This window comes from Chionomys nivalis, chromosome 1 (assembly GCF_950005125.1).
Source record: "Chionomys nivalis chromosome 1, mChiNiv1.1, whole genome shotgun sequence".
In the NCBI taxonomy this organism is placed as follows: Eukaryota; Metazoa; Chordata; class Mammalia; order Rodentia; family Cricetidae; genus Chionomys; species Chionomys nivalis.
In genome coordinates, this window is record NC_080086.1 from 20,686,625 (window position 1) to 20,709,291 (window position 22,667).

At 36.4% G+C, this 22,667-nt stretch overlaps 1 protein-coding gene across 1 annotated transcript; it reads left to right on the plus strand.

Moving 5' to 3' along the window:
• Positions 1-486: 486 nt before the first annotated feature.
• Positions 487-20,461, plus strand: LOC130878420 (killer cell lectin-like receptor subfamily B member 1). Its single transcript, XM_057776382.1, has 9 exons — positions 487-916; positions 1,833-1,859; positions 7,301-7,327; positions 10,688-10,714; positions 14,850-14,945; positions 15,568-15,618; positions 16,130-16,284; positions 16,639-16,754; positions 19,510-20,461. The coding sequence occupies exons 1-9, from the start codon at positions 835-837 to the stop codon at positions 19,631-19,633; spliced, it is 705 nt and encodes a 234-aa protein (XP_057632365.1). The 5' UTR covers positions 487-834; the 3' UTR covers positions 19,634-20,461.
• The last annotated feature ends 2,206 nt before the right edge of the window (positions 20,462-22,667 follow it).

Sequence of the window (22,667 nt, forward strand, 5' to 3'; positions counted from 1 at the left end):
TGTTTGACTTGAAATTTGTAGACCTGCTTTAAGTCTCTAGACCTGGAAATTCTTAGAAGAGATAACACATCCCATAGACCCATGCCCTTTGTATTTCAGATAGATGAAGTCCCTTTATTCAGATAAAAGTTGTTAATGTCACATGGCCCTTCAAGACTGATAATGATAGGTGTTGGTCTCTCCTAATTGATTTTCCTATTTTGTCAGTCATGTATTTTTCTTTTCTTTTTTTCTTTAAGTTTTCTTTTTTAATTACTTTTATGTCCTTATATCCTTGTTTCACAGCTTCCTTCACTGTCTGGATAACTCAGGAGGGTTTTATATTGTCAACTCTTGTCAAGTATAAATACAGACTTTGATGCATTAATTTTTATCTTTACAAGTCTCAAAATATCTTATCTCATAAGTCCTGGGAGTTCAATAGGTAAGGATCCCTCAAATTTAAAGTTATTCTTGAGTGGTTAATTTCATTTACCCTGAGCATTGTCCCAAGTGAGTAACTGAGAACAGAAAGTTAAAGAAATATGAAAAAAGAAGGCTTATCCAGAATTTTTTCAGAAAGCATGGCATGTGTCACATTTACTGTTTTAAAGAAAAAAAATGTATAACTTGTGTGAGCATAATGGATACCAAGTTCAATAATACCCTTGGAGAAACCCTCAGCCGCAAGTGTGAATGTGTGTGGTCACAGAGAACATAATATTCACAGGAAAAGGATGTCCCTTTGGTCATATCCTCTCCTAGAACTTAAATTATGCCCTCATTTGTATAAGGAGCTGCTGGCCACCTCTCACTACACTCATTCACAAGTCATTGTGACATCTCCCACTGACAATGGACACATCAACGATATATGCTACCATAAACTTTGCCGAAATCCAAGAGCTTAGGCTTGCATCATCTTCTCTTCCCTCAGGTAAGTTGCTTTATTTATTTTTTTCAATACTGGAATATCTTCTAGAGTTAATTGTCTCCTGTTCTATAACAGTTTTAAATTATTGTTTAAGTTGGTGAGACGGCTCATCAGGTAAAAGATCGTGCTTCATAAACCTGACAACTAGAGTTCAATTCCCAAAACCTTGGTAAAAAGAGAATCAACTCCTAAGAGTTGTTTCTTCATCTCTATATGTGTGGCATGCATATACCTGCACTGGCAGAGAGGCATACACTTTCAGCCACAAATCTGCAATCATAAATACATACATAAACCCACCTGTAGCTCTACTCAAAGAAACACACACACATACACAAATGCTTGAAGGGTCAGGGGAATGTGAAGGATTTGATACTTCTAGGAGAATTCCAATGATCCAGCCTTTGTTTACAGAAAGAAGCATGTTGTTGTTTTCCTCATGTTCCTGCCTAATAAAAGTAGGAGAGAGGACTTGTTGAAATGGATGTAAGAAAATGAAGTTGAGAAAGACAATGAGACTTTCTTCAATAATACTGTCCATGGACCTAAATCAAGAGACTAGAAAATATTTCTACTCTCATTGTACATATTATCCTTTAAATGATCAATGAACGGAAACCTGAAGGATGAAAATAGAATAAGGTCAGAGAAAAGCCTGTGAAGAAAAAATTCTTACTGAGCAGTGAAAGAAATGAATCCACCTGGGTCCATTAACTAAATGACTCAAACTATAGTAGACTCACAGCATAGTGAATGGATCTCTTCATGAACAAATAAAAACAGAAATAGGGATATAGGCAGTAAGCTGCTATGTGGCCAAATGACCAAAGGTTTATTTTGATCAAGGGGTGAATAAAGTGTAAAAATAAGACTCTTTCATTTATTCAGAAATTACAACTAAGTATCACTATTTCTCTAGATGAAGAAGATCGAGCTGTAAACAACGGTGAGTATCTTTTTTTTCCTTGTAGAGTTTATATTTTGTTTACATGTATGTGTACAGTCAGTAAACTATGAAGATCTGTATAAAAACTTGTATGATGTTGAAAGCTAGCAAGAAAAAAAACTTGAGATCTTTATGTTGAAAAACTTCATCTCATCATGCAGTGACCACGCCACCTCTTCCTGAGAGATGTAAGATGCCAGTTCTGAAAAGATGTGAGGGACTAAGGCTGAGTATCTGAGAGATGAGTTTTGTAAGAAGCTGGACAGCAAATGCAAAGGGAGAACTCACATGACATATGTAGGAGAACATACATGGCCTGTGTGGTGTAAATATCAAATCTGAAGGAATGGTGACAGAAGGAAAGGTATTTGAAAAACATTCTATAATCTCAGATCAGGTTAAGCAGAATGACTAAAATGTCCAGAGAATGGAGAACACTTAGCATTCTGTGGATACCAATGAATGCCTGTTGCAGGTCATTCCAATAATGTTCATGTGGGCTTTTCGAGACAGGGTTTCTCTGTGGTTTTGGAGCCTGTCCTGGAACTAGCTCTTGTAGACCAGGCTGGTCTCGAACTCACAGAGATCCGCCTGCCTCTGCCTCCCGAGTGCTGGGATTAAAGGCGTGCGCCACCACCGCCCGGCTTGAGCTCTAGGTTTTTCTCTGCTCCCCTTCCTGCCTTTCTCCTCCCCTTCCACTATCTCAAGGTCCCCATGCTCCAAATTTTCTCAGGAGATCTTGTCTTTGTCTACTACCCATGTAGATTAGATCTATGTATGTCTCTCTTAGAGTCCTCAATGTTGCCCATGTTCTCTGGAAATATTATTTGTTGGCTGTTTTTTTTTTTGCTTTATGTTTAAAAATTACTTATGAGTGAGTATATGTGATAATTATTTGTTCTTTTTATGTGCACACTTTTAGTCAGTAGTGAACTACTGCATCAACAGATATATTTTGTTCTTAAGGCTAAGGATAGCTGTTTTCTTTTTCTTATAAACATTTCTACTATTTCTGCCTCTCTTTTTTCTATTTGCTTTCTTCATGTTTAAAAATGATCTGTCTTATTTAATAACTTTCAGAATTCTAAAACTGTTCTACAGTTCAGAGGCCACTAGCATTTGTCTGCATTATGAATTATATAATTCAAGCATCAAAAGTAATAACAAAACAAGAAAAGAAAAATAAATAGAAAGAGTAGAAATGGGAAAACAGACAATTCTGTACTACCAAGTGAGAATAAAAGATAATATTTTAGCACATTTTGTTTAAAATTTTAACCTATATACCATCAATTATACTTGAAAATATTTAGAAACGAGAGAAAACAAAAATATAAAGTTACAAATATATAAAATCTATAGCCGTAAAAATTAGGAATTCCTAACTATGTATGATAGGGTATAGCAAAAGGATTATTGTCAATAAATTAGTGACATAAAATCCCACTAATGTTTCTCCATATTATTTTTATAAAAAAAACTCTCACTATTTTCCTAAAGAGTCCCACATTTTTAAATTATCTAGAATTAAGTTAATTGACGAAGTTATACAATTTGGCAAAACTTAAAAATGAATGCATTTCATTATCTAATAAATAAAAAGCATCCAATTTGCAGTAGTTGATATTGTTAGCATGGTGTTAAGATAGCACAGTATGGTAGTCATAGTGTATGTTATTTAATATAAAAGGAATGGAGGTCTTTGTGCACAGACATAAGCACTAGAGAAATCAGAAATTTTAAACACATAAGTTTATTTCTTCAAAGGAAGGGATTTCAGTGCCATACAAACAGTTTTTATAGTCATATGTCTAGAGGGGCTAGAGATATGGTTCAGTGGTTAAAGGCTTGGTTCACAACCAAAAACATAAGAGTTCAATTTCCAGCACCCACAACTGTCTCTCCAGCCTCCCCCCCCCAAAAAAAGGATAAAAAAGTATTTGTCCAGAGGATATGATGGGGAAAGTCTGAAAGTATTCCGTAGATATATTCTTATTGAATTTTATTGAGCTCTTCTTTTTTTTTTTCCCATCCCTGCTTCTCCACTCCCTTTCAACCATCTCAAGGTCCCCATGCTTCATATTTACTCAGGAGATCTTGTCTTTTTCTACTTCCCATGTAGATTAGATCTATGTATGTCTCTCTTAGGGTCCTCATTATAATCTAGGTTCTCTGGAAATGTGATTTGTGAGTATTTTCTTTTTTTTTGCTTTATGTTTAGAAAGTACTTATGGGTGAGTACATGTGATAATTGTCCTTTTCTGTGCATACCTTTATAGTGAAGTACTGGATTACAGATGTAGACGGATCTTAAGGCTAAGGAGAGCTGTCTTCTTTCTCCTATAAACATTCTACTATTTCTGCCTCTCTTTCTTTTTTTTTTTTTTTTTTTACTTTTTCCAAGTTTAAAAATTGGTCTGTCTTACTGAATGACTTTCAGAATTCTAAAACTGCTCTACAGTTCAGAGACCACTAGCATTTGTCTGCATTATGAATTACATAATTCAGGCATCAAAAGTAATAAAAAAAAAACAAGAAAAGAAATCACAAATAGAGTAGAAATGGGGAAATAGGCAATTCTTTACTACAAAGTGAGAATAAAAGTTAATAATTTTAGCAAATTTTGTTTAAATTTTAACCTGTATGCCATAAACTATCCTGGAAATATTTAGAAATGAGAGAAAACAAAAAATAAATTAAAAAAATCTATAACCCCTAACTATACATGAACGGGTAGAGTTGTAATTCCAGGACTTGAGGAGAGGAGGCAAAGGCATGAGATGTTCAATGCTACCCTTAACAACAGAGGGAGTTTGAAACTAGCCTAAGCCACAGAAAACCAAATCTGAGAAACAGAACAAAGCAAAACAAAAAACAATCAGAAAGATTTGTTCAAAATGGTACAGTATTTGTTTTCCATAATTAAATCTAGAAAGTCATTCATTAAATGGTAATGTATAGAACTTTTAGAAACAAAATGAAAGCAAAAAGATTATTGTTTCAGTGGGTGCTTATCTTCTCCCTCTTTTTGCTCTTTAACTGGACCTTGGGGGCTCAGTTCGTTACTCTGATGAGGGTTTCTATCTCTATCTCCATTCATCGCCAGATGAAGATTCTATGGTGATATTGGAGATAATCATCAGTGTGATAGTGGGGCAAGGACAGTTCAGGCACCCTCTCCTCTGCTGCCCAATGACCTAGCTGAGGACATCCCCTTGGATACCTGGGATCCCCTCTAGAGCCAAGTCTCTTGTCAACTTGGCCCCCTTAATGTAGATATCTTCTTCTCTGTTCCTATACTGCCCTTCCTCCATCTCCACCCTCCCACTCCCCCAAGCTCTCTCCAGTCTTTCCTTCTCCCTTCTCTCTCAGGATCTCCCCTTTCCCCATCCGCACCCCCACCCCTACCCCTACCCAATGTGCCTGTTCTAATGGGAGCTCACCAAATTCAGCTGAACTGGGACTGAATGAGCATGTGATCAAACCAGATTCCCTGAATGTGGATGACAATGGGGACTGACTGAGAAGCCATTGATAAAGGCACTAGGACTTGTTTCTACTGCATGTACTGGCTTTTTGGAACCCTAGTCTATTTGGATGCAAAGTTTTCTAGGCCTGGATATAAGGGGGAGGGCCTTGGACTTCCCACAGGGCAGGGTTTTCTGCCCTCTTCTAAGGAGTGAAGGGGAGGGAGGAGGGTGAGTGGAGGAGCAGGAGGGGAATGGGAGGAGGGGAGGAAGTGTAAAGTTTTGAAAGGAAAAAAAAGGAAAGGAAAAAAAGGATTATTGTCATAAAATTAGAAAAATAAAGGCCGGATAATGATTCAACATATTATTTTCATAAACAAAACTCTCACTATTTTCCAAAGGAATCAACATTTTTAAACTATATATAAGAAAGTTAAATTGACAAAGTTATACAATTTAGTCACACTTAAAAATTAATGCATTACATTATCTAAAAATAAAAGGCATCCAATTTGTAGTAGTTGATATTGTTAACATGGAAAACAAATTTCAGTCATGGTGGTTAGACAGCACAGTATGGAAGGCATAGTGTATGTTTTTATATATAAAAAAATGGAGGTCTTTGTGCACAGAGATAAGCACTAGAGGAACCAGAAATGTTAAACTCACAAGTTTATTTCTTCAAAGGAAGAGATACATAATCTGTTATCCACCCAGAAGTGTGGGAGTATGTTTAGTAGCCTGGTGATCTTTGCAGCATATGTATGACCAAGACAACACCTAATCATCTCCCAGACCCATAAGACAGGTTTGTCAATCAATAGAATGTATCGTTAAAGAAGGTGTCCCCCACGCTTCCCCAGAATTTTGATGAAGTTATACCTTAAACCTTATTTTCCACATGAAATGAATTAACCATCACCATGAAAATTTTCAACATATTGTGAGTTTAATCCTCTCCTGTTTTATAACAGTTTTAAATTATTGTTTTAAGTTGGAGAGGTGGCTCATCAGGTAAAAGATCTTGCTTCAAAAACCTGACAACCTGATTTGATTCCCAATACCTTCGTGAAAAGGACATCAACTCCTAAGAGTAGTACATCATTCTATATGTGTGGCATGCATATACCTGCATTCACACAGAGGCACACACCTTCAGTCACACATCTACAATCACAAATACATACATACACACACCTGCAGTTCTACTCAAAGAAACACACATATACACACACACTTGAAGGATTTGATACTTCTAGGAGAATTCCAATGATCCAACGTTTGTTGATAGAAAGAAACATGTTTTTTTTTTCCCCGTGTTTCTGTCTAATAAAAGTAGGCAAGGGGACTTCTTGAAATGGATGTAAGAAAATGAAAGTTGAGAAAGACAATGAGATTTTCTTCAATGATATTATCCATGGTCCTAAATCAAGAGACTAGAAAATGTCTCTACTCTCATTGTACATATTATCCTTTAGAGGATCAATTTGAATGGAAAACTGGAGGACGAAAATCGAATAAAGTCAGAGAAAAGCCTGTGAAGAGAAAATTCTTACCCAGGAGTGAAAGAAATTTTTTTTTTTTTTTTTGGATTTTCAAGACAGGATTTCTCCGTAGCTTTTGGTTCCTGTCTTGGAACTAGCTCTTATATACCAGGCTGGCCTCGAACTCCCAGAGATCCGCCTGTCTCTGCCTCTCGAGTGCTGGGATTAAAGGCGTGCGCCACCACCGCCTGGCGCAGTGAAAGAAATGAATCCACCTGAGCCCATTAACTAAATGACTCAAACTGTGGTAGATTCACAGCATAGCGAATGGATTTCTTAATGAAGAAACAAAAACAGAAATAGGAATATGGGCAACGAGCTGCTATGTGGCCAAATGACCAAAGGTTTATTTTGATCAAGGGATGAATAAAGTGTAATAAGACTCTTCCATTTATTCAGAAATAATAACTAAGTTTCAATATTTCCCTAGATGGAGAAGATCCAGCTGTACACATCTGTGAGTATCTTTTGTTTCCTCGTAGAGCTAAATTATGTTTACATGTAAGTGCACAGCCAGTAAACTATGAAGATCTGTATAAAACCTAGTATGATGCTGAAGTTAGCAAGAAAAAAAATAAAACTTGAGATTTTTATCTTGAGAAACTTCATCACATCATATGACGTGATCATTCCACGTCTTCTTGGGATATGAAAATGCTAGTTCTGAAACAAAGCTAGGGACTAAGGCTGAGTATCTGAGAGATGAGTCTTGTAAGAAGCTGGGACAGGAAATGCAAAGGGAGAACACACATGTCATGTTGTAGGAGAACATGCATGACTAGTGGAATGTAAAGATCCAATCAGAAGCCATCATGTCAAAAGGAAAGGGATTTGAAAAACATTCTATAAGCTCTGATAAGCTTAAGGGGAACATCTAAAATGTTCAGATAATAGAGAATAAGTGGCATTCTGTGGATACCAAAGAATGCCTCTTGCAGGTCATCCACTAATTTTTACGTGGGCTTTTCAGTGATGAATGGACTATCCACTCAGTTTAATTTCAAAGAGAACAGCTCACACAGGAAAGGTAATTTTGCAATTCTATATATCTTCTCTTAAAGGGATAGCAGTTTCTAAAGTCACCCAGTCTTTTACTTTTAGTTAAAAAACAACAACAACAAAAAAAAACCCTTGATTAAAAAAAGGATAACTACTGTTTATTGAATAGTTCTCTGTACCAGACACTATGGTTAGAAATGTGTGAGAATTGTTTTCATAAATTCTAAAAGTTTTTGAAGAAATTACTGGTTTATGAAGGTTAAAGTTATTGCTAAAATAGTATACAGTACTGAATATTGCTATGATATATTATGATGAATTTGAAATATGACTGTTCAAAATATTAGGTTTTAGTAGGAAATTTCACAGTAGTAAATATATGATGATAACTCTATCTTATCACTCATAATTTCAAAGGTGGAAAGAGTAAGGACAGATTCATATGTAAATATGTATTCTGTCTTGAAATAAATATCTGCATATACATGTACATAAATATATATACACAAACACACATATATGCACATATAAAAAGAAATATGACTTGTTAGGCCTGTTTAAGAGGATTGGTCACTCTGTGTTACTCTAAGCGTCAGGAAAAATTCTAGGACGATATAAATACACTGATATTCTCAAATTTGGGGTATCTTTGGGGCCTTGAAATTTTTTATGTCACCTACCTCTTATTTGGCAGCCCAGTACATCCTGCACTGAAGGAATTATCATCCATGGTCTCATTCTTTAAGTTCAGTGGTCTCTGGATTCTTCCATGACAGACTTATGTCACCACTGACTACACAGCATTGCTCACTGTCCACAGTAGATTGCTTACAAAACCTCTGTATATAAGATTGTCTCATCTATATAGTGCAGTATTTGCAAAGGTCCTTTCTGCATATTCCTGTGTGCTTTAGATAGTCTCAAGATTTACTACAGTAACAAGAGGCTTTCAATGACATGCAATCAACTCTTATAAGTACTTGCCTAGCGTATATGATGTGGAAAGTCTGAAAGTGTTCCATAGATATTTTTAAAATATTTTTATTGAGCTCTACATTTTTCTCTGCTCCCCTTCCTGCCTCTCCCCTCCATTTCCACCCTCTCTCAAGGACCCCATGCTCCAAATTTTCTCAGGAGATCTTGCCTTTTCTATTACCCACATAGATTAGATCTATATATGTCTCTCTTAGTATCCTAAATATTGTCTAGGTCCTATGGATATGTAATTTGTTGGCTGTTTTATGCTTTATGTTAAAAAATTCCTTATGAGTTAGTACTAGTGATAATTTTATTTCTTTTATGTGCACATTTTTAGTCAGTAGTGAACTACTGTGTCTACAGATATAATGAGTTCCTAAGGCTAAGGAGAGGTGTCTTCTTTCTCTTATAAACATTTCTATTATTTCTGCCTCTCCTTTTTTTCTTTTTGCTTTTTCCATGTTTATAAATGACCTGTATTACTTACTGATTTTCAGAATTCACTATATAATAAATAAAATTCATCCAATTCATAGTAGTTATTATTGGTAACATGGAAAACAGATCAGTCATGGTATTTAGACAGCACAGTATGCTAGACATAATGTATGCTATTTTATATAAAAGGCATGGAGGTCCCTGTGCACAGAGATAAGCAGTAGAGGAACCAGAAATGTTAAATACGCAAGGTTATTTACTCAAAGTAAGGGATACATAATCTGTTATCCACCCAGAAGTCTGGGAGTGGACATGTTTAATATCATGGTGACTTTTGAAGCATGTGTGTGGTCAAGAGGACAGCACATCATCTCCCAGACCTGTAACACAGGCTTGTTAATCACTGGAACATATCTTTACAGAAGGTGTCCCCCACACTACCCCAGAATTTTGATGAAGTTATACCTTAAGCTTTATTTGCCACATGAAAGGAATTAACCAACACCATGATAATTTTCAACATATTATGAGTTTAATCCTCTCCTGTTCTATAACACTTTTAAATTATTGTGTTAAGTTGGTGAGATGGCTCATCAGGTAAAAGATCTTGCTTCATAAACCCGACAACCTGAGTTTGATTCCCAATATCTTCGCGAAAAGAACATCAACTCCTAAGAGTTGTTCCTTCATTCTATATGTGTGGCATGCATATACCTGCATTCACACAGAGGCACAAACCTTCTGTCACACGTCTACAATCACGAATAGATACATGCACACACCGACAGTTCTACTCAAAGAAACACACACACACATATACACACGCATGAAGGGTCAGGGGAATGTGAAGGCTGTGATACTTCTAGGAGAATTCCAATGATCCAGCCTTTGTTGATAAAAAGAAGCATATCTTTCTTTTCCTCATGTTCCTGCCTAATAACAGTAGGCAAGGGAACTTGTGGAAATGTATGTAAGAAAATAAAAGTTGAGAAAGAAAATGAGGCTTTCTTCAATAATACTGTCCATGGTCCTAAATCAAGAGATAGAAAATGTCTCTACTCTCATTGTTCCCATTACCCTTTAAACAATCCGTTTGAATGGAAACCTGAAGGACAAAAAATGAATAAGGTCAGAGAAAAGCCTGTGAAGAGAAAATTCTTACCCAGCAGTGAAAGAAATGAATGCACCTGGGACCATTATCTAAATGACTCAAACTGTGGTAGATTCACAGCATAGTGAATGGATCTCTCAATGAACAAACAAACACAGAAATAGGAATATGAGCATTGAGCTACTATGTGGCCTAATGACCTAAGGTTTATTTTGGTCAAGGGATGAATAAAGTGTAGCAAGAGTCTTTCATTTATTTAAAAATAACCACTAAATTTCAATATTTCTCTAGATGATGACGTTCTGGCTGTAAACAACTGTGAGTATCTTTTTTTTTTCCTTGTAGAGTCTATATTATGTTTATATGTAGGAATGCAGCCATAACTATGAAAATCTATATAAAAACATAGTATGATTAAAGCTAGCAAAAATAAAAATAAAACGAGATTTTTATCTTGAGAAACTTCATCACATCATGCAGCGTGATCATCCCATGTTTTCCTGGGAGATGAAAGATGCCAGGTCTGAAAAATGCTAGGGACTAAGGCTGAGCATCTGAGAGATGAGTTTTGTAAATAACTGGAACAGGAAATACAAAGGGAGAACACGCATGTCATGTTGTAGGAGAACATGCATGGCCAGGATGGTGTAAGAATCAAATCAGAAGGAATAATGTCAGATGGAAAGTGATTTGAAAAAACATTCTATAATCTCAGATCAGCTTAAGGGGAATGGCTAAAATGTCCTGACAATGGAGAATATTTAGCATTCTGGGGATACCAAAGCATGCCTTTTGCAGGTCATTCCACTAATGTTCACGTGGGCTTTTCAGTGATGAACGGCCTATCCACTCAGTCTAATTTCACACAGAACAGCTCACCACACAGGATAGGCATTTTTGCAATTCTTTATATCTTCTCTTAAAGAAATATCGATTATATAAAGTCACCCAGTCTTTTACTTTTAGTTAAAAAACAACAACGAGAAACAAAACCTTGAGGAAAAAAGGATAACTACTGTTTATTGAATAATAATCTGTACCAGACACTATGATTAGAAATGTGTGAGAATTGTTTTCATAAATTCTAAAAGTTTATGAAGTAGATATTGCCCAAATTCTTGACAAATGAAGAAATTACTTGTTCATGAAGGTTAAAGTTATTGCCACAATAATATACTGTACTGAATTTTATTATGTTATATTATGTTGAACTTGAAATATGACTTTTCAAAATATTAGACTGTTCAAAATATTTCACAATAGTAAATATATGATGATAACTCTATTTTATCACTCATAATTTCAAAGGTGGAAAGAGTAAGGACAGACAGAAATGACTTTTATATATGTACATTATTCCATACTTCTTTCTTGATATATTTATATGTAAATATATATTCTGTTTTTAAATAAGTATCTGCTATACATGTACATATACATATGTACATATAAATGGAAATGACTTGTTAGGCTTATTTATTAGGATTAGTCACTGTGTTACTCTAGGCTTCAGGAAAAATTATAGGCTGATATAAATACATTGATCTTCTCAAATATGGGGTATCTTTGGAGCCTTGAAATTTTCTGTGGTGCCTGCCTCTTTGTCCAGTAGCCCAGTACATCGTACACAGAAGGAATTATCATCCATGGTCTCATTCTTCAATACCAGTACCTCTCTGGATTCGTTCATGACAGGCTTATGTCACCTTTGACCACACAGCATTGCTCACTGTCCACACTAGATTGCTTACTGAACCTCTGTATATAAGTTTGTCTCTTCTACAAAGTGTGATATTTACAAAGTATTTATGTGCATATTCCTGTGTACTTTAGCTAATCTCAAGATTACCTACAGCAACTAAGAGGATTTCAATGCCAGACAAACAGTTCTTATAAGTATCTGTTTAGAGAATATGATGGAAAAAGACTGACAGTGTTACATAGATATTTTTTATTGAGCTCTACATTTTTCTCTGCTCCACTCCCTGCCTCTCCCCTCCCTTTCCACCATCTCAAGGTCCCCATGCTCCAAATGCACTCAGGAGTTCTTGTCTTTTTCTCCTACTCATGTAGATTAGATTTTTGTATGATTCTCTTAGGGTCCTCAATGTTATCTACATTCTATGGATTTGTGATATGTGTCCTTTTTTTGCTTTATGTTTAAAAATTACTTATGAGTGAGTAACGTGATAATTGTCCTTCTTTTATGTGCACACTTTTAATCAGTAGTGAACTTCTGGGTCTACAGATATAGAGGGTTCTTAAGGCTAAGCAGAGCTGTCTTCTTTCTCCTATAAATTTTCTGCCATTTCTGCCTCTCTTTCTTTTTTATTTTTTCTTTTTCCACATTTAATAGTAATTTTTCTTATTTAGTGAATTTCAGAATTTGAAAACTGCTCTACAGTTCAGAGACCACTAGCATTTGTCTGCATTATGAATTGCATAATTAAGGCATCAAAAGTAATGCAAAAACAAGAATAGAAAAAATAAATAGAAAGAGTAGAAATGAGAAAACAGGCAATTCTGTACTACACAGTGAGAATAAAAGATAATATTTTAGCACATTTTGTTTAAAATTTTAACCTGTATGCCATCAATTATACCTGGAAATATTTAGAAGTGAAAGAAAACAAAAACATAAAGTAATAATCTATAGCTGTAAAAATTAGGAACCCTTAACCATACATGATAGGGTATAGACTTGAGAAGAGACAGAGGCATGAGGTGTTCAATGCTACCCTTAACCACAGAGGGAGTTTGAAACTAGCTTCAGCTACAGGAAACCAAACCTGAGAAACAGAACAATGCAAAACATAAAACAATTGGAAAGTTTTGCTCAGAATGGTACAATATTTGTTTTCGGTAATTAAATCTAGAAAGTCATTCATTAAATGGTAATGTATGGAAGTGCTAGAAACAAAATGAGAGCAAAAGGATTATGGTCATTAAATTAGAGACACAAAAGCCGGCTAATGTTTTACCATGTTATTTTTATAAACAAAACTCTCACTATTTTCCAAAAGAAACCCACATTTTTTAAACTATCTAGAAGAAATTTAAATTCACAAAGTTTTACAATTTGGTCACGCTTAAAAATTAATGCATTTCACTATCAAATAAATAAAAGGCATCCAATTTGTTGTAGTTCATATTCTTAACATGGAAAACAAATTTCAGTCATGGTGTTTCGACAGCACAGTATGGTATACATAGTGTATGTTATTTTATATAAAAGGCATGGAGGTCCCTGTGCACAGAGATAAGCGCTAGAGGTACGAGAAATGATAAATACACAAGGTTATTTCTTCAAAGGAAGGGATACATAATATTATCCACCCAGAAGTCTGGGGTTGGACAGGTTTAATAGCCTAGTGACCTTTGCAGCATGTGTGTGGCCAAGAGGACAGTGCATCATCTCCCAGACCCTTAACACAGGATTGTCAGTCACTAGAACGTATCTTTACAGAAGGTGTCCCCATACTTCACCAGAATTTTGATAAAGTTATACCTTAAGCGTTATTTTCCACATGAAATGAATTAGCCATCACCAGGAAAAATTTCAACATATTGTGATATGCTAAATATGCCTAAAGTAAATCATACAAAATCAGTCTTTCAAAGTTTGAACCAACACCAGCTCTTAGTCATGTTAAACTGTTTTCTTGCCTCCAATGGACCATAACACTTCTGACCATGGTGGTCATGCAGAATCTACCAATGCTAATTCCAGTACCCCCTTTTCTGCTATAGACTTAGTGTATGCCAGTTTTATGGCACAATACCCAAATATTTGAGATTTCATTGATCATGGTTTTTGTTACTTGCATTCAACAGTGATACTAAGTTGCTAACTGTAAAATTCTAGAAACATGTAACTCATTGTTTTTAGCTGGACACTGACAAGGGAGCAATGATGAACTCTCACAGCATTTAAGCCATGAAACACTAGTCACCAGTGCTTGAGCCCTATTAACACTCACTGATTGTGTGAAGGCCCCAAATTGCATAAGTAATGATACTGAGAGCCCAGTCATACCAAAGAGAAGCCATAATGCATTCCATAAATAAGAGGTATAGTAAAAAGTACTCTTCTAAAGATAAAAAAAAAAACAATTTTACTGTAACACATCAAATTGTGAAAATTACAGCCACCAGCCACCAGGTATATATAGTATGGGCTTAGTTGGGATGAAAATCTCTCTCCCTTTCTCTCTCTCTCTCTCTCTCTCTCTCTCTCTCTCTCTCTCTCTCTCTCTCTCATGTGTGTGTGCGTGTGTGTAAATTTTAAAATGGTGCACACAGAATGTATTATCATCTCCAGTTCATTCAGTCCACTAGGAGTGTTGGAAAGACTTCTGTAGGTAAGGGAGGTCTTCTGTAACGACGAAAACAACTCTCACCTTTTCCCCAGATGTACCCAAGTGGATTTAACAAGTGTAATCTGTGCTCTTAGATACCCGTCAGTGTCCTCGCAGGCATTGGTTGACTTTGAAACTCGGCTGTGCTGGACTGATTCTTGTCTTGATCGTGATTGGAATCAGTGTCACAGGTAAGTGAGGCTGAGCTTTAGCTTTATTATTCTTCCACATAAACATTAGTCCTCTTCATGGTACTTGGCCACCTTGAGCCTAGGGGAAGGTCAATGGTATGTAATATTACATGAAAACATTTCTTGTTCACAGCAGCATCCTTACATGTTTTCTGTACTTCTTAGTTTTTATGAGAACCAACTGGAATATTTCATATGTGCGTCTTGAACTATAAAATGTCTAAATGTGACCTAAAGTAACAATGACTAAGAAAACTAAAAGATCCCCAAATTTAGCTCACTACATGTTTGCTAAACATTCTATTGGGATGGGTGTTATAGAAGATGTGCAAGCTCAGGTGTGACTGTGGGAATCTGAGATTTGCAACAACACCCACAAATGGACTTGTCAATCAGATCGTATGTAACCCCGGAGTTGTTTGAATCCATGTGTTCTATGCTTTTCTGGTCCATATTTCCTGTCTCCACACTTGTCCCTTAATCCAGTTTGCTAATGTTTTACCCTCAGTTCATATGTTCAGGTTTATTGAAATAACTTCATTTCCTGAAGTGAGAAAGAGAACTCATATTCCACCATTTCTTTCTGCATTTAATCCTCTCTGTGTGTTTTCTTATTTACTAGTGGGATTTTTAGTGCAAAGCCCACCAAGAGTGAACATGACTGAACCAACAGGTAATTGTGTGGCTTGAATTTCCTGAGACTAAGAGGATATTTTTGACAGAAAACGTGAGTTGCTTAATGCAAAATGCACAATAGCCTTCCCTGAGTACACTGTATCAGTGCTGTATTGTCTGTGAAGACAGCTATGAAAATGTTAAGAGCTTTCAAGTGGTCACCGGGTTTGTAAATTTTGGTTCTGGGAACTGAGTTGAAGCTGTGTGATCTTGACATCTATGATCTTCCATACCTGGTCATGCTGCCTCAGACTGCTAATGCACATGAACTTAGTAGTCAGATAGCAAATTTGAGTATTTTAGTAAGCATGTTGCACAATTAACTTTGTCTGAAGTAAATTAATGGAAATGAAACATAAAATGAACCTTTTGTCATTAATTGTGATTCCTTGACATATGACAGCATTAACCTTATTCCAGCATGCACTAATAAAGCAGCTACAGTGTAGAGTTGATTATTGTGCATCAGGAACAGAGCAGAAACAAACATGTCTTCTTTCATACTCTAGGTAGATCAGCCGTACTAACATGCCCGAGAGATTGGCATCCATACTGGGATAAATGCTTATTTATTTCTCAGACTACCAGATCTTGGGTTGAAGGTCAAGCTGACTGCTCTATGAGAGGATCCACTTTGCTGGTCATTGAAAATGAAGAAGAATTGGTAAACTGATAAAAATAAATTGCTCAGTAGAACATAACACACTCTTCAAGCTATGTTGATACCTCTGAGCTTTAAACAATGGTCTATGCTGAGGAAGTAAAGACTTGGATTTTAAACTTCTCATAATCGGAAAGACTAATTGGATTTATGATATAAAAACAATAAAGTGGGGTGAATCAATTATATATAGATGAATATATAGAGAGCAATTTCACAAAATCGGGAGAATTACATTGGTGGGGAGCTAAGAGGCATTTCAAAAAGGAGCAATAGTGTTTAAGAAGGTTAACAGAAGAAAGTAAATCCTAAACAAACAGATTTTAGATTAAATCTCCAACTCTGATTTGATTATAGAAATTCATTTGGGACTTCTTAAAGAGAAAAAGTACAAAATTTTATATTGGATTAAATTATGTACCAGCAGAGAAGATCTGGAAGTGGGTAAATGGATCTATTTTAAATCCTGATGTGTAAGTATTAAATGAGCTAAATTGAATGTTCAATTCATATTTATTTCACTGCAGATTGAGTTTTGTAATATGAATTTAGTTTTTAAATTCTTAAGAGGGTCAGAACAGGATGAAAAGACAATTCAAAAATTGTTTGAAACTTTTGATGTACAAGTAGACATCAACTCTTTATAATTCTGTGTGTGTTTATTTATAACTGAGTTTTAAAGAACAAGAAATACATTAGGGTCTATACATATTTACATGGAATTTTTAAAAAGTATTTATTTAATTTTATGGCTGTGTGCCACAATGTATGTATGTGTACCATGTGCATACAGAGCTCACAGAGGTCAGAAGAGGGCATTAGATTCTCGAACTGGAGTTACAGATGATTGTAAACTGCCCCGTGCATGTGGAACTTGAATCTGGGTACTCTGGAAGAGCAGTAAGCACACTTAACCACTAAGTCAGTTCTTACACAGATATTCTTAAACAGTACTTTTAGAATTAGGCAACAAAGTAGGAGCATATTGTGTCATGACATGTTGTTATAGGAGCGGCAGGGCTGTGTCCCCGGTACCCAGCTGCCCATATGGCTAGCTTATGCCCCGAAATAATTACACGGAAACTGTATTCTTTTGAACACTGCCTGGCCCATTAGTTCCAGCCTCTTACTGGTTAGCTCTTACATATTGATCTAACCCATTTCTAATATTCTGTGTAGTTCCACGAGCTGGCTTACCAGGAAAGATCTTAACCTGCGTCTGTCTGGAGTGGGAGAATCATGGCGACTCCTGACTCGGCTTCTTTCTCCCAGCATTCTTTTCTGTCTACTCCGCCTACCTAATTTTCTGTCCTCTTAAAGGGCTAAGGCAGTTTCTTTATTTAACCAACGAAATTAACTCCTCCATCAATGACATAAACTTCTCTAGACAGAATCAGAAAATACATTGCCATTTCAAAATATTTTCATACATAACAAAGTTTGATTTGTGTGTGTGTGTGTGTGTGTGTGTGTGCGTGTGCATGTGTGTGTTTTGATCTTGGTTTTCATGTGTTTGCTTCTTGTGCTGTGATGTAAAATGATTACTTAATTTTAACTAACAGTAAAAGTATGATGATAAGTGAAGAAATATATGTAACATGGAGAATTAAGCTTAGGTGATCTGTCATTTACTCTGTAGATAAAGCAATATTCTGTTAGATGGTAGTGACAACATAAATTTTGAGGCCACCCTGCTACAATAGAAAGAGAGTCAGTTAAACCCTGCTTTTGTTTTCATTGGACTGAGAAAAATGGCTCTGGGTAAAAGTTCTACCTGTGTAAATCTCACAGTTCAGTCCACAGAACACATATAAAAAGTGAGATATAGAAGTCCACATCTGTATCACAGCACTCCTGCAGAGAGGCAAGAAGTGGAGATGGGAGAATCACCTGGCGGCACCTGGGTCAGTGAACACATGGAGTGGAGTACATGATGCAGAGATAGAAACCATGTTTAAACAGAGGATCTCCCCAAAATTGTCCTCTGACTTCTATACAAATTCTGACCCTTCCTCTCTCTCTCCTCCCTCTCTCTCTCTCTCTCTCTCTCTCTCTCTCTCTCTCTCTCACATACATAAAGTAAATATTTATTTGAACTCCCTGAGTCCTTGTTTTTGGGTAAGAAAAACAGGGGGGAGGGATAAATATTTTGCTGCAAGGATTATTTTGGGAATTAAATGAGATAATGTTAGAGTCCTCACCAGAATCCTGGCTGGGGAACCCCTAGGAAACCATCAAAGTCTTTTCAAAATAAAGACTTTAGTTGAGAGGATGGGCTTTAAAAAAAGATATAAAGATTGAAGAAAGAAGCTAAAGGAAAGAAAAATAAAATGTAGAGACATCTACAGAAGCCCAGTTGAGGGAAGTTCATAGTTTGATTACCATGCTGTGTACTAGGATGCCATCAAATTTACGGTTCATGCCCAAGGGGCTCCATGAAGAAATGAAGATGTGAAAAGAGACAGCTGTGAGGGAGCCCAGCTTACTGCCTGATGTGTGACACACTATGTTAGAGACAGGCTAGTCTTAAACTCACCCCTTTCTTATAATCAGCTTAGAAGCTGTCTGTATTAGTGCTTGACTTCTAGTCTCATTCTCACCTGCAATGATCCCAGGACTGCTGGGTGTGGGAATAGTGTGATAAAGTAAAGGCTCCCCAGCCACTAGGGTGAGAAGAGAAGGAACCTGATTCTTGTTCCCAGGACTTCAGGTTCTTTGCTTTTCTGTAACCGATTCTCTAGATCCACTGTGTTCACTCTGTAAGTTGAATACTTTATGAGTACCTACTGGGTGTAACTATTCTCATGCATATATGTATACATCAACACTATCCCTAGACATTAGCAGGTTATACCCTATGTATTTAAGGAAACTGAATCTCAGAAAAATGAATATGATTTTCACATAATCACATGCCATGTTAGTAATAGAATGAGGAGGTTTCATCTCCCATTCTCAAGCCTTTCCCTTTTTGTATGTCATTATGAAGATTCCTGCTGGAAGGATTCTTTTACAGTAAGAGTACAAATAAAAGCTTTAGAGGTTTTCATCATCAGTATATTTAATGTTTATATGTGTTTATAATGTTTGTTGCCATATATTTACTATGCTTAGACACTATGAAATCTATAGCATTCTTTATAGTGCAAAGAAAATAAAGGACCAATGTGATAACAAAAAAAACATAATAATTCTAAACACTAAGTGCAGCTCTTCTTTGCTCTTCAGCTTACAAATCACCATCAAGAATGAAGACAATGGATGCGCCACTATCTCAGGACTAGAAGTTCTTGTTGAAAAGTGTTCTGTATACCACTTGTATATCTGCCAAAAGAAGCTGAAACCTGTCTAAAATTTTGTGTCCTAATTCCTGGTTGTGAATATCAACTCTGTTCCCTTAAACTTCACACCAAATCTCTGTATACTATTTGTCAATGGTGTGGGCCTTTCCTGTGCATGGTTAGTGAAATTCTGAGAGAGGTGTTCTATAGAAGGAAACCCAGGCCAGTAGACAGCACTGGAGGCCTTTATGGCATTTGCTGAATTCTCTGCCTCAATTCATCTGCAAACAGCTGCAGAAAACTGTTTTCAATGTTCTCATCTCTACCTCTATCCCACTTCAATCTATCTGACATCTTGGCTGTAGAACCTTAATTAAAGTCCTTGTTTTTGCCTTGACATTAGAGACCCATACTTAAGGACATTGGGAAGGGAAGAGTTTGTTTTGATTGACTCCTACAAAATAATCAATCAATAATTGACTAACGTTGTGACAATGAGAGTGACTCTAGGTAAACCTAGCTCTTTCCATGTGAAGTCTCTCAGCCTGCTGTGATCCACCAACAGCCCCTGGGTATATGTTGACACACTGGCCTTGGATTTGTTAGTCTTCAGAGCTGTGAGACTGAGTGTCTCTTCTCATCCGGTATACTGAGACAAGACCTTGTCCTTTCCCACTGTTCCACAAGTCTTTCCATTTTAAAATTCTTGACATTTCTTTCTTCCATGCCTCGCTATTGCTTATGCTTCATGCAGAAATAGTAGGAAGTATGCAGTAAATATTTAGTTATTTTAGTAGAAAATAAATGATATTTTGATTCTTCAGTAATAGAAATTAAAATAAAATTAACATTTATTCTGATAAAACTCTTGAATGTCCACTTTTCTTTAAAATAAAAGAATTGCCAAATTTTCCAAAGGAATCAAAGGAATAAGAAGACTGAATTCATTTTATAAAGAGGCATAATAAGATAAAAACTGTTAGAATAAATATACATATCCTAATCATTCAATGTAGAACTCAGTTTCTTAAATTGATACATATGCTATGTTGAAATAAAATCTCATTTAAAAATAGTGTTTATTTTACAAATTGTTAATTTGTATGGATGGATATTCTGTTTACATTCATATTTGTGCACCATGTGCTTGTAGTACTCTTGAAAAATGATGGGGCAGTATATCCCCTGGACCTGTAATTATAGATGGTTGCAAGATACAATGTGGGTGCTGGGATCAAACCTGTGTTCTTTGCAAGAGCAGCCAATGCTACTAACCACTGAACTATCTCAAAATCTGAATAGTATTACTTGTCAGAAATAAGCATTTATATTTTTGATAACTTTACAATACATAAAGCATCAAGAATAATTCAATTTTTGAAAATTTGTAGAAACAAATCATCTAGGAAAACATTTCAGAAGGAAACAGCACTATAAAGCAATGGTTAACAACAGTGAAGTTTTAAGAAAGTATTGAAATTGTTAAAATCAGGTAGCTAAGCAGATAGGAGCAGAAAGGAGCCAGGGTTATGCCCAACAACCTTTTTTACTTAGGTACATCATGTGGGGGAAACAAGGGGACTAAAGCTTTGCCTTGATAGCTGTGTCTCCTGATGTTTTCAACTGTCCTTTTGAAGCTATTGTTGGGCTCCTTCTGGCTTGTAAGAAACTAAGGCACAAGAGAACTTTCCCAATGACCATACATGTCACTGAGAGGGCCAGCCATGATAAGTTAAGTCTGCGAAGATCACCCAAAGGAAGTTCTTTACTTCCAACCATTATCACCTGCCAGAGTAGAACTTGGCCCTCAAAAAATTTAATAAGAGGCCTCAGTTTCAGTTTTCCCTGAAGCAATACCTGTTACTAGGAAAGAACCCCAAGCTGAAATTACCCAGCCCTCACCCAAGAGCAGACAATTAAAAGGAAATGTCTGCACATACTCACCAGGACACCCCTAGACAAATGTCAGCCAATCAAGGGTCATGAATCCTAGAGACCTCCCTCACCCCCACATTTACTACTATAAAATCCCAATTCTAACTGAGCTCAGAGCCCTCTGGTTATTCTAATACGTTGGACATGCAGAGAGACTAAGCTGGCAAACTTGATTAAAATAAAGGCTCTTTGCTTTTACATATGGGACTTAGTCTCCTTTGTTGGCTTTTGTGGGGCCCTCGTGGATTTGGGCATAACAGTCACCAGTGAGTAAGGTAATAGGCAGGGAAGTAAAAACTGTAGGGACATCTTGGTCCTGGAACAATTTCCTTTAGGAGAGAAGGAGTTTCCAAGAGAGGAATTTTGCAATGACATCATAGAGTTAGGACCATAATAAACTTCTGTATATTCTTTCCTGCAAAGCCCAATGGACTACTCCTACCTTCAGACCAGCCTGCTCCAATTTTGTTCTATAACGTACATTCATCTTGAGTTTCTATGCTTTGGTAAACACACTTCTGCTCAACTTGTGTCTTGGGTGATTTATTTCTTTGATAAAACATGAAGAGTTGAGGAGTTCTCACCTGGTAACAATGACACCATCAGAACTAAGATCAGAAGGGAATATTCCCATAGTTCAAATATGCACACAACCTCTTGGGATGGTGTTGGTACCAGCCTTTTATGCTGTCCAGGAGGAACTGAGTCCCCTTGATGCTCATGATTCATCACACATGAGTGATACTTCTGAAATCAAATAATGTAAAGGCATATTGATAGGGGTTTTTCCATATTGCACACACATCTGATATATCTCCATCAATATTTATCAATATACACAGCTGTAACCAGAAACCATGCCAAAAATTGGTGGTTACTCTGATATTCAGAGCCTAACTTCTGCCATTTACCAGACTAGAGAAGAGATGAAAAAATTGAAGGCAATACAGAGCATAAAAAAAGTTGATGTAGGCAGGTCTTCTGTCTATGTGTTACTTTCTTTGGTCAAATAAAGAGACTGCCTTGGCCTTTCATAGGACAGCAGCTTAGATAGGCAGAGTAGACAGAAAAGAATGCTGGGAGAAAGAAGCAGAGTCAGGCAGATGCCATGAAGCTCCAGCCTGAGATGGACATGGGTTAGAATCTTCCTGGTAAGCCACAGTCATGTGG